Source organism: Candoia aspera, chromosome 6 (genome assembly GCF_035149785.1).
Source record: "Candoia aspera isolate rCanAsp1 chromosome 6, rCanAsp1.hap2, whole genome shotgun sequence".
Classification (NCBI taxonomy): domain Eukaryota; kingdom Metazoa; phylum Chordata; class Lepidosauria; order Squamata; family Boidae; genus Candoia; species Candoia aspera.
The window spans coordinates 50,641,703-50,660,282 of NC_086158.1; the positions used below are offsets into that span (position 1 = coordinate 50,641,703).

General features: G+C 37.3%; 1 protein-coding gene across 1 annotated transcript in view; it reads right to left on the reverse strand.

The window, feature by feature from the left end:
- CFAP43 (cilia and flagella associated protein 43) overlaps positions 1-15,075 on the reverse strand; it is a 72,122-nt gene extending 57,047 nt beyond the window's left edge. The window contains exons 1-8 of the mRNA XM_063307800.1: positions 15,008-15,075; positions 13,610-13,863; positions 12,021-12,117; positions 10,485-10,652; positions 10,023-10,173; positions 7,745-7,904; positions 4,897-4,950; positions 616-695 (exon numbers count right to left, since the gene is read on the reverse strand). Coding sequence (XP_063163870.1) covers positions 616-695; positions 4,897-4,950; positions 7,745-7,904; positions 10,023-10,173; positions 10,485-10,652; positions 12,021-12,117; positions 13,610-13,863; positions 15,008-15,075 — 1,032 coding nt within the window. The remainder of the gene's footprint in view (positions 1-615; positions 696-4,896; positions 4,951-7,744; positions 7,905-10,022; positions 10,174-10,484; positions 10,653-12,020; positions 12,118-13,609; positions 13,864-15,007) is intronic.
- Between the last annotated feature and the right edge of the window lie 3,505 nt (positions 15,076-18,580).

Below are 18,580 nucleotides of genomic sequence, written 5' to 3' on the forward strand. Positions count from 1 at the left end.
TAAATAATGCATGTGAACCAATTTGCACATCTAAAACATTTATTAAAATGTTAAGTGTTATTATTACTACATCAGAAGCTGGGTAAATAATTGGAGTGATAATAGATCTTTTGGACACCCTTACATATTGTTGTTCCTAAAACTTGCAGAAGAAAATGCTGTGGGGTGATAGATACATGTGTACTGAAAATGCATATTTAATCAACTTGCATGATTTAGACAGTCCACAGAATTCACCTGTTATTAACTTGACATTTGTGTTCTCAAAAATATTTTTTAAAGCGAAGTTGTCATTTTTGACTCTTCATTTACAGCTACTTGTTTGCTAGTTCCTGAACACTGCCTGTAACACATCATACGCTGAATGACACCAGCATGTATGATAAGATCTTGTGGACACAGAATCCAATCCTGGAGGTATAAATATGACTTTCTGGTATCTTCACAGCATCATTATGCTAGTCTATAATTAGCAATTAGAGAAAAAACCCTTCTTCCTAGTTCTTAATATTTACAACATTAATCTGTTTCTCTTTATTGGCTTCTTTATTCTGGGATTTTGTTTTGATAAGTATTAGCAGTGAAACTATAGGATTCTACAGAATAGTGCCTTACAGTTCCAGCTGCATAGAGTCCATCCTTATGAAGTGCCATGGCAAGTAGGATCACATTTTGAGATTCCTTCCTTGGGCCATCTATAGAAAGTATTAATAAAACATGAGTTATTTTTAAAAAAAAAAAATCATGTGTGTTTTACAGAAGTCATGTTGAAAGGTCATTCTTAAAAGGGAGCTATTTCACATAAAACATCACATAATTTATATTTATATTTTAATAAAATGTATATCCCACCCTTGTGGTAGTAAAGGTAAAGGTTTCCCTTGACGTAAAGTCCAGTCGTGTCCGACTCTAGGGGGCGGTGCTCATCTCCGTTTCTAAGCCTTAGAGCCGGCGTTGTCATAGACACTTCCGGGTCATGTGGCCAGCATGACGACTCGGAACGCCGTTACCTTCCCGCCGAAGCGGTACCTATTAATCTACTCACATTTGCATGTTTTCGAACTGCTAGGTGAGCAGGAGCTGGGACGAGCAACGGGAGCTCACCCTGCCGCGCGGTTTCGAACCGCCGACCTTCCGATCGGCAGCTCAGCGGTTTAACCCGCAGCGCCACCTGTGGTATTCCTGAACTATTCAAAGTGGTTAATAATTTAAAATCACAGTACAATAAAACTTATATAAAGACACTGTACAGTATGATCAAAAGTATATAAAGATACAGCAACAGAGGCATTAGCTGTGAAGCATGCAAACATTTAGTAGACAAAAAACTGCCAGAATTGAAGAGTTATTTTTTCATTGGTGGCAAACAGCATCCAAAGAATAGACCCTTCTTAGTACAAGATATTTTAAAATATAAGCTCGTATTTCACAGATTCTACTGCTCAGTTATCTATTTGCTATGAGCATTAATCTTCCAAACAAGGGTCAGTATAGCTATAGTACTCTGGATCATTACAAAATGACCCATGGCTATAAAATTACCTCATACAGGCCATTATACTTCTATATCCTTGTGACTTTTGTTTATCAAGACTAAGTAACTATACAAAGAGAAATGTTTAGTCCTGAAAGCCAAAATCTGGCATTAGCTTTCTCTAATCTGGCAATTCCAGATGCATAGGGAAAATCAATTCCTAGAATTCCTAAATCAGCATGGCCATTCTGGGAACTGCAATCCCAACACTTCTGGAAGACCTCAGGTTGGGAAAGCTGTATATTTTTTTCTACCTCAAAAGATCCAAGCTTTTTGTAATGGGATTGTGGGTAGCAACATCCCAAAGCAGAAAAGGTCACTGTTGTCTTCCTTATGCCACTTGAGGGATCTTTGAGCTGAATGGATCAAAGCATACAAGAAAAAAATAATAATAAATAAAAATGGAAGGAGTCTGGTTTTGGGGACTTCCAAACAAAACAAAACAAAACAAAACAAAACAAAACAAAACAAAACAAAACAAAACAAAACAAAACAAAACAAAACAAAACAAAACAAAACAAAACAAAACAAAACAAAACAAAACAAAACAAAACAAAACAAAACAAAACAAAACAAAACAAAACAAAACAAAACAAAACAAAACAAAACAAAACAAAACAAAACAAAACACAAAACAAAACAAAACAGCAATTCTTCTCTATCAATCACAAGATTGTCTCTTCTTCTGATTCATTTTATCTCCCTTAATATCTTAAGTTATATTTAGCTTTGGTAATATAAAGATTGCATAGATTATTTATTTTGTTCTCCATTAATCAAGTACAAATTTCACTAAAGAATAGAAGCATATTTTCTGAATGGAGCCAGTTGATGCCATTGCAATAGGCATAAGCAAGCATAAAGAAAACTATGCATACTAACATGCCCTAAATTCAATAGTTGTTACTCTCAAATAAATATGCTTAGGACTTTTAGGCCTGTTCAATTATTATGCTAACATCAGCCTCCTTTTGTTCCATTCTACATGTAGAGAGTAAGTGTCCACAATAGAGAACCTCCTCATTTTCCAGGCTCTTAATTCACATGGAGAGTCTACAGATAGAAGAAGCGCTTCAGTTTAGAATAGGGCTAACAAGAGGAGGGGGAATCTTGCATGCACATCCCAATGGATTCTCTGTTTGGTCTTCCTTTCAACCACTTGACTTTCACAGTTTTGCCCCTTCTACATTCCTTGCTTTCAACAGTATTGTCTTCTATTGCAGCATACTTAGCAAATGCAAACCATCCTTCCTATTCACAAGTAATTATTTTTGGGGAAAATACTCCTGGTTTTCTTTTTGGATAACAAATGTTATTAAAAGGCACAAGCTTTCATGAGCTGCATGCAGGTTACATGTGAGATAGATTACAAATACCTTATTAACTGATAATTAATAACTGTAATTGTTCAAGACCCATTGTGTTTGTTGAGACCCTTTGAGATAGTTTGATACCTTTTGATATATTGCTTCAGATTGCTGAGCTGCACCTGCATAACCAACCTGTCTTCCCATCCCTTCCACCTCCCTCGCCTCATCCCAATTTAAATCCTACCTCAGTTTAGCTACTCTATGCATTTGATGAAGTGAGCTGCAGCTCACAAAAACTTATCTCTTTTAGTAAAATTTGTCAATTGGAAAAGGTTTTAGCAGAGTCTTCCTGATTTTTTGCTAACATAGACTAACATAGCTCTCCACATATAATTCCTCTGGAGTAAATTCCTCTTGATATGTTTTGATCAGTTGAATGTTTTATGTAAATAAAATTTATATTTTCCCAAGTGCACAAACTTCCTATGGTTTTGATCCCATTATTATGAGCCCGTTATTCTTTCTATTGGAAATCCTAATGTTTGTTTGATAGCATATGAAATCTAAAGAGGGGGGAGAGAAGCAAAAGGAAGAGTTCTGATTGCTCCGCACTGATGAAGTATATGGAACAAACCCAATTATTAAGGCACAGACTTCCAACTAGTTCACTCCTTTCAAGCTGATTTTTTATACAGTTAAGCTGTGTCTGTGTGCATAGACACATCCATTTCACCTTCCCTAAACAAGCTGGGAGACTTTTTCCAACTTATAGAACTAGTACTTGGTAATACCTATTTTTAAAGTATAGGATCTAGTCCTGTGAAAATAAGTAGCAAATCATGAAGTTTCTATAGGAACCATTTTTCTGACTGTCATATTATGCTCTCAGAAAGCCCTCCGAAACATCTAAGTAAACCGAGGTAGCCCAAGGGAAAAAAGCAGGAGTCATCTACAACATACAGTGTAAGGACTTTAACAACCACTGTGTAGGACAGATAAGCAGAAGACTAGTAGAGCACATCCATGAACTCCAACTAGCAGTCAGAAGACATGATGAAAACTGCTTAATCTCACAACATATGGACAGACTTAACCATACTTTCAACCGGGAAACTGTGAGCATCCTAGGTAAAGGTAAAGGTTTCCCTTGACGTAAAGTCCAGTCGTGTCCGACTCTAGGGGGCAGTGCTCATCTCCGTTTCAAAGCCTTGGAGCCGGCGTTGTCCATAGGACACTTCCGGGTCATGTGGCCAGCATGACGACTCGGAACGCCGTTACCTTCCCGCCGAAGCGGTACCTATTGATCTACTCACATTTGCATGTTTTCGAACTGCTAGGTGAGCAGGAGCTGGGACGAGCAACGGGAGCTCACCCCGCCGCGCGGTTTCGAACCGCCGACCTTCCAATCGACAGCTCAGCGGTTTAACCCGCAGCGCCACCGCGTCCCTGTGAGCATCCTAGACAAAGCTAAATTCAAAAACGCTAAGGAATTCCTGGAAGCTCAGCATTCAGACAAATCAGCAATCAGTAGACACATAAAAATAAACCATAATTACATACCATTTGAAAGAGACAAAAAAACTAAGAAGGAAACAAAAAGACCAGAACACATCCTCTCCAGCAGCCAATACCCAGATAAGCAGAGATTAACCCCAGGCAAACAATCAAGCAGAAAATAATACCCTAATCAAGGAACTACCAAGGAGAAAACCAGACCCCCACCAACACTGCCAGGGCAAGCAACTGTATGAGTTTTGAGTCTGGGAGTTGAGAGCAAACAACCCCACACTCATTTGTGCTGATGATGTTACCTAGTTGAGTAATAAAATGTCTGCAAGCAAACAACCAAGGTCAGAGAGCACCAAGGACTCCACAGCTCTCAGAACTGGAGAGGTTTTTGATGTAGACAATTTCAAAACAATTTCAAAACCAATCCCTCATTTCTTAAGTACTTTTGAGCATTCAGCTCCTATCAGATAAAATGTATTAGCATACATACACAAAGTAGCAAATGTTTTCTATTAAGGCATTTAGTATTAAAAAAATGAATACCTTCCCCTTTCCTGGTAGTGTGTGACAGTGACCGAAAAGTTGCCCTTCTTTGTGCTGGAAAGGAATTGAGCATGTGTCAATTGCAGCTTATGTAATTCATTTGCAAATGCATTAGAAACAGTTGTCATTAAATTAGTAAAAAAATTACACTGCATCATTATTTGTGGTAGTAAATTAATGCATGTAGTGTAGGATATAAATTAGGGCTGTGTGGTGCTTCAGAACTGAAGGCAAAAAAAAATCCTTTGGAGCATATGGGGGTATGGGTCTGCAACTCCTTAAACCAAGCACAGGATCACACAGCTGGCCCTTTCTTGTGTTTATCCCTTCTGGGGAGCTATTTTGAATGGTGGGGCAAAGGTGAGTATGGGGTGGGACTGTGGTCTGAGTAAAGCCTGGGGCAGCTTGTATACACATCATTGGGGCTGCTCTCGGGTGAGAGCCAGAAGAACAAACAAAAGCTGCACCAAGAAATACCAGAGAAGCAGGTAAAAGAGGTAGTAGGTCTGCCTATTCTAAACGAGATTGCTTTCTCCCAGAAGGAGAAGGTTCAGGGGTTCTTCTCAATGTCAGTGTGATTTCCCAGGCAGCATCCAGGAGTACCTTTTATCAGCTTTTGTTGATATGCCAGCTGCATTTCTTTCTGGAAGAAACTGTCCTTAAAATGGTGGTTTGAACTTAAAATTGTTAAAGTTTAAGTGCTCTACATGGGTTGCTTTCTAAATAGGCTATGTTTCTGTCTAGTCTTAAATCTTCAGCTGGCAGAAAATTTACAGCCAGGTTAGTCTTAGGAAGAAAGCAAAGAGGTCATAGTACACTGAAACACAAAGTTGAAAAGAACCTATAGGTTATCTAGTCCAACCCCTTACTCAATGCAGGATATGCTACATTTGTGCTTAAACACTGTATTGGCTACCAAGTTGTTTCTGGACAAAATAGAAAGTAATGGTCATTACTTTAAAGCCTTACATGGCTTAGATTCCTGGTATTTCGGAGACTACTTCTTTCTATATGGACCCTGATTTATTTATTCATGTCAGAAGCATAACAGTTAAAATAAGGCACACTGTAAAACATAAAATATAAAATATAAAAGTTAAAATATATAAAAGTTAAACAGATCTTGCCCAGAAAATGGCAACATTAATTGCATTCTGTTGCACTGTCGTGAGGTCCTCAAATTTGCATTGATTGGGGCATAAAGGACAAGTGTACATATGTGTTGTTGTCTGCATGTCTCCACAGTCACAAAGGGCAGAGGCCACCAGATAGCCCCATTTGTTCAGAGTATCTCTGGATCTTGTTATGCCCATGCACAGTCTGTTCAACGATTTCCATACTTCCCAACTTTCACCAAACCCAGGTGCCAGCTCCTCTGCTAGTTCCATCCAGTGCTGGTTCTTTGTAGCTTTCCATAGGTCCACTCTACTTTTAAATTCATCAAAATCTTCTATCGACCTAAGAAAACGTTTCCTGGATTGTAATCTCTGAGGAGCTCGTTGTAGGCCATAAAGGGGGTGCTGTTTGGATATTGATGATTTAAGCCTCTCTCTATATGCTGCTGCTTCTCTACGGACAGCAGGTGGGGCAGTGCCAGCTAGGTGGTAGATCTTATCTAGAGAGGTTTCAGACATCTGGTAATACTTCTGCTAGTTTCATTCAAAGCAACGTCTACTTTCCCAGCATGTGCTGATTTATACGAAACTGGGCAGGTGTATTCACCTGCCAAGTAACAAAAGGCTAGTGCTAATGGACCCTGATAAGGTTTGTCTACAGCTCCTGAGATCTGGCCTGATGAGAACTTGGTGTTGAGCTTTCTCTGTTATATACTTCCAGCAATGCTGATGGGCCTAACATTTTTATTAGTTTTTTTTAAAGGTCATAACATACTGTATGTCTTTTGGGACTGGTTTTTGATTGTTGATTTGATGGCCTTTTAAAACTATTTATTTATTCAATTTATATAGCCGCCCATCTCAAACCAGTGACTCTGGGAGGCTAACAATCCTAAAAACAGTTAAACAATTAAAACAATACAAAAGAAATTAAATACAAATAGCAACCAAGAGATATTAAAATCCGTCGGTGTCAGCACAACCAGGAAATGGGGCACTTCACACTCAGGACCCTAGGCCCAGGTGCATAGACAGGTCTTCAAGGCTTTCAGGAACGCCAGTAGGGTTGGAGCCATCCTAATCTCAGGAAGGAGGATATTCCAGAGGGCAGGTGCTACAGCAGAAAAGATATGTCTCCTGGCCCCTGCCAGCCAACGTTCCTTGGCTGATGGGACTCAGAGCATGCCCATCCTGCCAGACTGGATGGGTGGAGACAATTGGGAAAAGATGGTCCCTTAGGTAACCCAATGCCAAGCTATGAAGGGCTTTAAAGGTGACAACCAGCACCTTGAATTGCACCTGGAAACACACTGACAACCAATGCAGCCTCCAAAGCAGAGGTGTTACATGTGCCAAGTAGCCGACATTATTTACAACCCATGCAGCTGCATTCTGTACCAGCTGAAGCTTCCAAATGCTCTTCAAGAGCATATATGTTTTACTTGTTTTTATTTGTTGTGCTTGCTTTTTTAACGTTTTCATCTTTAAAAAAACAACGTAAATTGGAGTTATGCTTGTAACACATATGCTTTTTATGTAGAACTTTCATTTTTTTACAACTCTAGTTATTTAGCACCTGGCACAATTTCCTTAGGATTAACTGTTCCCAAAGAATAATTACTTGTAGTCCAAACGAATGAAAAAGAGAGAATGAGAGAGAATGGGAAAGAGAGAAGTAGCATTCTCCTCTTTTTTGCCTGAATCCCAATGAATCAGAAAAAAGTGTTTCTCACCGTTAGCATCTGGAGAAAGTTTTTGAGTGAGAGGAACAGCCCTAAAAGTGTCTGCACCTATTTTCAGGAAATATCCTTCTTCACAGCCGATATACAGATCAGAATCTGGAGTCCAGCAATGGACAGTAGGGTGAACACAAGGTAGAATATCATCTTTAGGCTACCATTACAAAAGAAGAAGTTTCAATTACAAATTAAGAATATACAAATTGCAAACACACACACACACATATAATTCTACAATTTAATTTTATTCAAACGTTTATAAGAATGTGTGCATTATATAACATGTATATAATACACATGTTTTTATCAGAAGGATTATTCATCCTTCATATAAATTATTACACAGAATCTAGACAGTACATTCTTACATACCCTTAAATTATCATTAATGGCCCTAGAACTGCAGAGCTGAAGGGAAGCCATTTCTTATTCCAGAAAGTCCTTACTGAGAGCTCTAATTAACATCTGGCATTTGAAAGAGAAACAGCAGCTGAATGTGCAATGAGTACCATATTCACAATTTCCAGTGCTTGTAAGGCAGTATTTTTAAGAAAGTTGACTAACAATATTATGAAGAAATGATGATACCTCACTGGGAACTTAATGATTGCTGGTCCTGTACTAGTCCCCATTAATCTCTGCCAGCTAATCTTGTGCTTTGAGCTTTGGTAGGGTGGGGGATAAGAGGATACTGCAAAAGGAACTGTAGGGCACATCGTTAGGATTCCCTCAACCCTGTTGACAATCTGCATTCTATTTTTAAAAAATATTGTTCTGATTATATCATAATTTTACTTTTAATTTCTGTTTTCCTTGCTATTCTCCCCATCTTCCTTCAACATTTAGAAAACAATTATCTCAACCTAGCTATGAAAACAGAGGTCCATATAAACAAAACACAGAGAGAGATTAGCAAGAGGGTTTTAGCTGTTACTAAGGCCTGGTTCACAAATTTAACTAAATCATTTGCTTAACCATGGGTTATTGAGTAAAACACAATTGGATGAGTTCACATATTATTGTATCCTAGGTGTCTGGGTTCATCCAACATGCTAAAGATAATGATTCTCTCAAGTTGAGCTGGACTCCTGGCTACTTGATAGACATGTCTATATAGTTTTCCTGAAAATAATACAGGTTTGTCATTGGCTTCTTTTAGGATATTTTTTCAATTTCCCAATGAAGACCTCAGCTCCTGGCAGTCCTCATCTAAGTCTTACTTATTTATTTATTTATTTTATTTATCAAATTTCATCACCCCCCATCTCCCTCAAAAGAAGGACTCTGGGCTGTTTACAGTAAAACTAAAAAGAGATTAAAATACAATAAAAAGAAGATATCTTAAACATAAATATAAATATCAAATAGCATCCAGGATGGCAATATTAAAAGTTCTGATTTAAATTCATACATTAAGTCTTAACCAGATCCAAGCTTTTTTAAAGTTCAGCCAAGGTCACTAGGTGATAGCATCTAGTGTGACCAAAATGCTAAGCCAAAACAAAACTTTTATAGATTATTATAATGAATGACCTTAACATTATGTACCTGGGCACATTTGCTACTTATTATTTATTTATTTTATTTATTTTTATGGCTGTCCATCTCACAAATGTGACTCTGGGCAGCTGACAAGGTTTTAAAAAATATATTTCCCAACCAAAACACAAAATGGCTCCCAAAACCACTTGTTTCCTCTTACAGTACTGTCTTCACAGAGTATTGTGAGTTAAGTTATTATACTCATTAGTCTAAGATATTAAAAATCTCAGAAAGCAATGATAAACCAGTTCTATAACGCTGCAAAGAAAATGTCATAAATGTAGTCAGTCAGTCTGTCTTTACTGTGGTCTCAGACCAGTACAAGAAACACATTCTTTAACCACCTATAATTGTTCAGCTTAAGAAACCAGTGAATAAAAATTCATTACCAAAGTTGAAATACATCTATAAAGTGGCTTGACTTGGACTCCTAAGTACAATAAAAAAAAAAATCTAAATCTAAAGTGTAAATGTAGAATGTATATCTAAGATTAATATGATAATATGTAAAATTACATAAAATACACATATATAGCAGGAGCCTGAGCTATAAAGATATACACATGCATCAACACACAAAAAACCACCTTCTCATTTAAGTGTATTCTAATTTTAAGCATCTGTATTTTGTTGGGATAAATATAAATCATAGAGTGCTAATCTCTATTGGCTCTTAGCTAACAAGCAGCGATTTTTGATCATGAGTAGCAATATTCAGAACAAAGCTAACCTTAAATGTTTCAGACTCATCTCCTATCAAGCCAGCAATGGCTGAATTGGGTAGCACAGGACCAAAATAAGGATCATTGACATTGGGATGGGAGAAGAAGCTATTTTGTTCATCTGTTAAGGATCCATCTTCACCAGGAAGTTTGACAGGACTGAAATAGTAAGGAAAAAAAAAGAAGAAGGATTCTTTAAACATAAGTTAAAAACATGAACATTAGTTTTCAGTATTAGATAATCACCTTATTTACAAAGCATATTTCTATAATATGTGAAGTACAACAGAATATTTATACTTTATAATCTACAATAAAACAAATATATTTCATATTGTAAATTCTACTATGAGAAATGGACTAGACAGTTGCTCTTCATAGGCTACAGATCCCCATCAGAAAGCTTGTTCTATGTTTTCTAGCATACAGTATATTTTTTGTTTCTAGCATAAAATTATAATAATACTTACTTTGAAATCAAGATGTGCTCTTTGTTATTCCTTTCAATACTCCAAAGGGTAACAGAGGTCCCATTAAATAAACACAACTGATGCCAACTCATGGGATTAAAACTCATTGCAGTTATTTCCACCCCAGGTTGTAAGTGACTACATAATAGGACTTTGTTCTGCCAATCCCTAATCAAAAGTGAAAGAAAGCAATTTTTTATTTGTTGTATTTGAAAAAGCATTCTGTCAATATATATTTTATCTCCAAAAATCTAGAGGCTATCCTAATGGTCAAAACAACAAAACAATATATAAATAAAACAAAAAGCAATAATCAGGCCTACATCTTGCAATATAATATTAGTAGATAACAATTAAAACAGAAAAAGATGAAGCAAATGAAGCCTCAATATCCCTGCTAAACCTAATGAACTTTAGGTCCCTTTGAAAAAATTAACAGGCAAGTGCAGTAATAAATATCAGCCAATTTATTCAGAGCTATGGTAAACAGTAATTTCTTATTTGCAGTTTTCTACAGCATGGTAGACTAAAGTGTTGACAGTGTTGTGCTTCAGTGATTTTTGGGAACACCACAAGTCTGGTTAGTTTATGGCACAGCATGATGGTGGAACACAGCAACTAGGTTTATTTAATTAATTAATTTAAATAATTTATAAAGCCGCCCATCTCACAGTAATGACTCTGGGCTGTTTATAAAGATTAAAACCACGCAGATTGAGCTGCCCAGAGTCACTGGGAGTCAAGTGGCATACAAATTTGATGAATAAATAAACAAAATAAATAAAAAACCACCACAACAACTTATAAGCCATGATGCCTTCATTAAACAATAACATAATCATTAATAAGCATTCATGTGAACTATAGGAATCTATAGAAAAACCATGATGAATATCATGTGTATCATAACATCATCATGCAAATGACACACATCAAGTTATTTGCCTCGTTAATCCCCACCCCACGACCATAAGTGATGTGATGAGGAAAGAAAAACAACCTATTAGTTGACAGTGGATAAAGAGTTATCATTTAGATTTAAATGTTTTTCTTACAATTAAACAATGTGTCAAATGTTTGCTAGGCCTAAGAGGAGTTTGAAAGCAATCAGTTGAATAAAATATGCAAAAAGCATTTTAAGCCAAATGTTTTAAATTCTAGCTAATCACTCTCACTTGGGTCTTATTTCATGTGACAGTAAATAAACTAACCAGGAACTTACCAAAGAGGTTATCTTTGAACCTGGATCCTAGCTTTTTGCTCCTTAACAAGCTTGGAACCAGAAACCAACTTCACACGCCAGCTTGCAAGAATCCAAGAATTCAATGTCATCTAAATTTGTCTGCTTTCTGTCCTGGTAAGTTCCTGGTTAGTTTAATCACTTCATTTGCAGAAAAAGCCAAGCTATTCGACATCATGCATATAAGCACACTACTTCATGAATAGAGCAGAAAAATAGAGAATTCTGATCCAGAATTTGTGTGAATGCAATTCTGACCTACTTGTCCATATTAAAAACATGCAATCAACACTTACCATATTGAAAGGCAAAATTCAGGGAGTGAGGAATAACTGGCCAGATAGGGACCTGTGTAACTGAATGCAAGCAAGGAGTAGTCTAGGCTGGCTTGTCCTAAAAGTTAAAGTAGTATAGACTTTAAACCTTATTAAAATACAGTAGGTTTATTTAATATTTTAATATTAATAGTTTTATTTTTTTAATTAAATTAAATGGTTTAAAAATTTGTTGGTTCATAATATATGCTGTAAACTGGATGTGTTATTCCAGTCCATAATAAATCATTGTTTTTTTTTAGATTTTTTCTATCCCGCCTTTATTATTTTTATAAATAATTCAAGGCAGGGAACATATCTAATACTCCTTCCTCCTCCTATTTTCCCCACAACAACCCTGTTTACTCCCATCCCCCCACCCCCTCACATTATGGTACAGTGTGATGATGTATGAATCATCTCTGAATTAAGCGCATTAAAACTGTTTTAGCACCAGTGTACCATGCTTTTTTTAGCCCCTCAAAAATTTAAACAAGCACCTGAATTATGATCAAATCAAAAATTTAGAAGCGTCTAAAAAGGCAGCCGCATATACAGAGGTTTCCCAACTTTCTTATTTCCAAATCATATACAAACAGTGCTTAAGTTTATTCCTCCGTTTTCAGCAGCTGTTACTAGTTTTTCATCTCACTTTCCATTCTGCTCCATCTTTACTGAATTCACACATCATACGATTATTCTTTTACATATTTTATGATTATCATAGTTAAATAGTGCCTTCCAACATCAGGAGCCCAACACTTGGCACTTTACCTTCAGTCACTTTATTATGTCTATATGTTTATTATATCCTTTGGGGTTTGTCATAAATTACAGGAGCGGTTTAACATTGCCTTCTCTTGCATAGTTTGAAATGAAACCTCTGTTGTTGTCACTAAAGTGATCATCCACCTCCAGCAACTTTCTATATCAGTACTGCCTGATATAAGTGCCTGTTTGCTTAAGCTGGACAGCTGGAAATGACTTTCATGCCTAGGGTGATCCTACTGGATCCTATATATTCTTGGCATACACGCTTGGCATTCTTCACTCATCCCTCCCAGGAACACTCTGTTGTCATGATGAGGCAGCAGAGCAGTACTTGCATGGAAAAAAATAAAGGACATAGAAATATGGATTTTGATTTTCTATTTGACTGAATGCTGCCATAAGTACATGGCACACACACACACACACACACACACAACCTCATGTAAACTGTCCCCACAACCCGGGTTCGATCCCAGGGGAAGCTGGATTCTCGGGTAGCTGGCTCAGGTCGACTCAGCCTACCATCCTTCAGAGGTTGGTAAAATGAGTACCCAGCTTGCCGGGGAAAGTGACGACTGGGGAAGGCAAGGCAAACCACCCCGCTACAGTCTGCCAAGGTCATGAAAGTGGCGTCCCCCCAAAGGGTCAGACATGACTTGGTGCTTGCACAGGGGACCTTTCACCTTTCACCATATATAACGTATATATGTATGTATGTATGTATGTATGTATATACATACATACTGACTTACATACATACATACATACATACATACATACATACACACCCTTGCACCCACCTCTTAATTTTGCTGTTTTCTTTAGTTCTGGAAAAGTGTAGACGTAGATTATAGGATGCAACTGCCGGTCAGAAAAAGCAACAATATTCTGGCTTGCATTCACTGCAAAGGCTCCAATATTTCCATACCAACATCGCAAGAGTGATCTCTCTCGTGTTTCAATGTTAATAAAGATGATGTAATTGCCACAAGGATAACAAATGGTCCTGTTGTTGACAAATCCAACTTTCCTATTGGTAAATCCTTGGACCCACCTTGGGAAAAAAAATAATTTACATGAAATAGGATTATCTTTCATTATAGAGGACTAATCTCACTTATCAAGATGATGAGGTGCTTTCTAGTGGTGGCTGTTTGTTTTTTGTTTTGCCCTTGAGTCAGTTTTGACTCCTGGTACTGCCTGGACTAGTGCCTGCTGTTTTCCTGGCAACTTTTTTCAGAAGTGGTTTGCCATTGCTTTCTTCCTAGGGCTGAGACTGACTGACCCAAAGTCACCCAGCTGGCTTTGTGCCTGTGGCAGGACTAGAACTCATGGTCTCCTGGTTCTAAGCCTGGTGCCTTAACCAATACACCAAATTGCTCTCCTACTGGGTAGGTGGGGGTTATCTAAATTACCAAGCTGCTATTCCACAAAGCAAAAGTATGGCAGGATATGAAAACTCAGAGACCTTCTGAGTGAGATTTGAGCCCTCCATCTTTCCACCTTTATTGGCTGTGCCAAGGCACCACACCATCCTTACTTTCACCATGCTCTGCTTCATACATTGCCTTTCTTCTTTAAAATTCTCACCTCTGCATTTTTGAGGATGTCATCAATTTCACCCAACCACAACTTCTAGGTCTTCCACTTTCTCTCAGTCCATTCACTCTTCCTTCATATATTTGTTTTTAATTTAATCCCCCCTCATTCTCTTTAACCCTTGAGCTTTACCATTTTTCAGCATTATCAAATCATTTGTATCTTCCCTTTTCCCTTTTTCCCTTGACAACTCATTTATTTCAATCCCACTCTTCAATATAACACTATAATTCCCATAGAAATATCTAAAACACTCTTTCCAACATCCCTAGGTTGGCATGAAAAAGATTGGACAATCGGATCCTCATTTTTTAAAAACAACGCGCAGCTAGTAGGTTAAACTTGTTTCCTTGCGGGTTCCTTGAGAGGTGGAAAAACATACTACAAATTAAACCCTGGGGATCTTTATCGTACCAAAACCGGAGGTACTTTATTTGTTTGCTAGGCAAAAAGCGTCTACAGAAGGAAATGCACTGAATTCTATTAAGTCTTATTCCCAGATAAAGTTCAGTGAAGAAACGGAACAAAGGAAAGGTCTTTAGAAAAGCACATCTCGGAAACACCACAAAGCCTCCCGTCCCTCTTCTTTCCCTTCGTACTTGACTTCCAGCTCGGCTTTGTGCATCGGGGTTACCGGACGGCGACCGCCCCCTTTCAGAGGGTCCATGGTGCCCGCTGTCTTGCCGAGTCTTCGTCTAGCCGAGGCTGTTGGATGCCGTTTACATCGTATCTTAGCAACCTCAAGCTGCTCTCCTGCGATTGGCTAAAGAAGAGGCTTCCTCCTCCTCCTCTTCCCTTGGCCGTTGCAGCCCACCGGTTCCAAGAGCGAAACGAGAAGGGTCCTTTAAGAACACGTCTAAGGAATGTCTTTTCTCTTTACCGCAGCTGTCCGGTCTGCCTTGACATGCAACCTCTTTCATTTCCCCTTTTAATACGGTAAAAAAAATAGGGTACATTAAGTTTTAAAATAAGGGCAAGTTTCGCTGCGCGCAGCAGTAACGTACATGGGAAGAGCAACAGTAAAGAAATGAGTTGTGTTTGTTTTTTAATTCATTTTTCACACTCGTTAGCCTTTCAGAGTCTCCAGAAATGGAGCAGCATCTAGCCTGTAGTAATAACTAAATCAAATGAATGAATAAAAACCATTTGAAAGAATGCCTATTTTAACAAGTTTTCGTGAATAGTTGTCCACTTCAATAGAACATCTTGAGAGAGAAATTCACCAGTTGGGAATATTAAAAGGAAAGTTTGGATAACTATGATATATTGAATAAACTGAAAATAATTAGGCTTACACAACATGGTAAGCCATACATCATGAATTATATATTACTGTGGCTACATTCACACAACGTACAGATCCAAAATTAGACAAGCCACTTTATGATTTAACATGGATGATCCAGATCAGGGACCAGGTTCCTCTTTAATGATTATTAATTTTTATTGAAGAATTCTATACAATAGTAAAAACAATACAAATTTAAGAAAAAGAGAAAAGAATAAAGAAAAGTGAATGGATAAAGAGACGGTATAAAGAAGCAGCTTCTAATCTTTATAGCAGTTACAAATAAATCTATCATCTTTACCCATATTTTTTACCATGTTTCCCATATTTTACCTTTTCTAATCATCAAATCCATAAATCACCTTTTTATTTTTTCCCATTTTCAGCAAAAAGTCCACAAAAGGTTTCCAGTCACTAATAAATATGTTTGTTGTCTTTTCCCTAAACAAGCAAGTCAATTTTGTCATTTCTGCAAATTCTGTCATCTTTACCAGCCATTCCTCTGTTGTGTTATTTCTGAATCTTTCCATCTTTGTGCATATAATAATCCCACAGCAGTTACCATATATAAAAACAATCTTCCATGAGTCTTTTCTAGTTGACTGTCCAAAAGTCCCAAAAACAGCAGCAGCAGCAGCAACAACAAAATTTGGTTTCAGCAGAAAATCTTTAAAATTCTTTGTATCACTGTATTTGGCCCCAAAATTTTCTAGCTTTTTTTGTAAGTCCACCATGTGTGATAAAGAGCCAGTCTGGTCTAGTGGTTAAGGCAACGGGCTAGAAACCAGGAGGCTGTGAGTTCTAGTCCTGCCTTAGGCATGAAAGCTGGTTGGGTGACCTTGGGCCAGTCACTCTCTCTCAGCCCAACTCACCTCACAGGGTTGTTGTTGTGGGGAAAATAGGAGGAGGAAGGAGTATTAGGTATGTTTTCCGCCTTGAGTTATTTATAAAAATAATAAAGGTGGGGTATAAAATAAATAAAATGACCCTTCATATTTTCCACATTTCCAACATAAATTTGAGGTAACTTTATATATCCTAGATAATTTTTCTGGTGTCATACCAACAGTACATTGTTTTGTAAAAGTTCTCTTTTAAGTTATAACATAATATAAATTTCAGTCCTTTTAACCACATCTTCTGTCATTGGTCCATCTGTATATTATAATGAAAAATTTTGGCCCATTTTATCATACACTCTTTAAGCTTGTTCTTCTTCCACTTCAAATTCCAATAAAAGCTTATACATTTTAGTAATCACATGTTCATCATTTGTATCTAATGCAGTCTCAAATTCCATATTATATAATTCAATTCCAGTTGCCTTTTTGTCTAAGTTAAACCTTTCTCTTAATTGTATATATGAAAATTATTGAAAACTAAGTCCCTCTGCAGTTAATTGTTCTCTTATTTCATTTTAAGTTCACCATGTTTCTGAATTAACATACCTTGGTATGTTAACCATTTCTCATTGCCTGCTGTTTCTGTTCTATAAAACACTTCCTGTGCTGAAACCAACAAAGGCATCTTCTGCCACGGCCTGGGCTTGTATTTATTCCATACTCAGTATGGAATTCATAACATAATTTCTAAAATCTACATTAACTTCATCATACTATAAAAAGCCATGCCATCCAAACCTCAAATTGTGTTCTTCTAATGCTAATATCCTTTTATTTCTCAAAAGCAACCACTTTTTCATCCAAACTAAGCAGCAGGCTGCAAAATAGAATTTAAAATCAGGCAATCCCAATCCTCCTCGTTCCTTTTCATCTTGGAGAATCTTAAATTTAACTCTTGGTTTTTTTCCCTTGCCATATAAACCTAGATTTATCTTTTTGCCCCAGGCCAGGGACCAGGTTCAGGCTCATTATGCTACAACAAATCTTTATTATGGCCCTTAGGCCAGAAAACACTACATAGAAACACACCTAAAATTATAGATATGAGTAAAAGGTAGGCATAACATGCAATAAAATAATATAATAAAAATGAAACAAATAATAGTAGTGATCAGCAAGATTAGCACTAATCTTTGGTCGTAAGTAGAGGTACAGAATCAGGCAACCTGGGAAGATAGGTTAGCGGCCCTTTCAGATAGAAGCAAAAAATAAGCATTGTGCTTTCTGCCAGAGTATTTTTTTTTAAATGGGATGAACATCATCCAAGATTCTGTGTAAAAAGAACAACAGAGGAACATGTGGCTCATGGATTCCATGGAGCTGTTCCTACATGGGCATATGTGCTGCTGTAGATGAACATTTGTATATAGTTCGTGTTTTAAGCTAATAAATTAGAAGCTGGGTTTTTCATTTCTACATGATTTACCAATGAAAGTCAAGTCTCCTTCAAGTTCAGCTTACCTCTTGTAGCTTCCTGGCCATTCCATGTGGTTTTCTTGGATATGGTTTGCCTTTCCCTTCCCCCTACCAATGTCCCCAGAATTTCTTGGTGGTCTCCCATCCAAGTTTCTCTCTGTCATGCTATAATTTGATATAGAAATATTTGTGTTCTTTTGCTCACTCTCTGGAGCTGTTGGTATGCCCCCTCCCTCTGGTGACATATCTTTGCCCTGTGTAGTTATTTTCAGAATGTCTGCATCCAAAAAAGAAACGTGTACTTAAAGCTTGAACCCTGCTTTGCTTTGTGAAGCAGGTCTCATTTCATGGATTATTTCTGGATCTCTGAGAAATGGTGCTCTGAAACACCAGTTCCTATTGACATGTGCAACCAGCAAATCAATGGTAGGGCAGTAGTCACAGAAGACAAGTGAATAAATGAATTTCCTTTATTTCCCTCCTCAGTGCACTGGTGATATGCTGGGTTTTTAAAAATTTTTTTTACAAGTTCACTGATGGACCTTCTTTTTTTTAAATAATGAGTG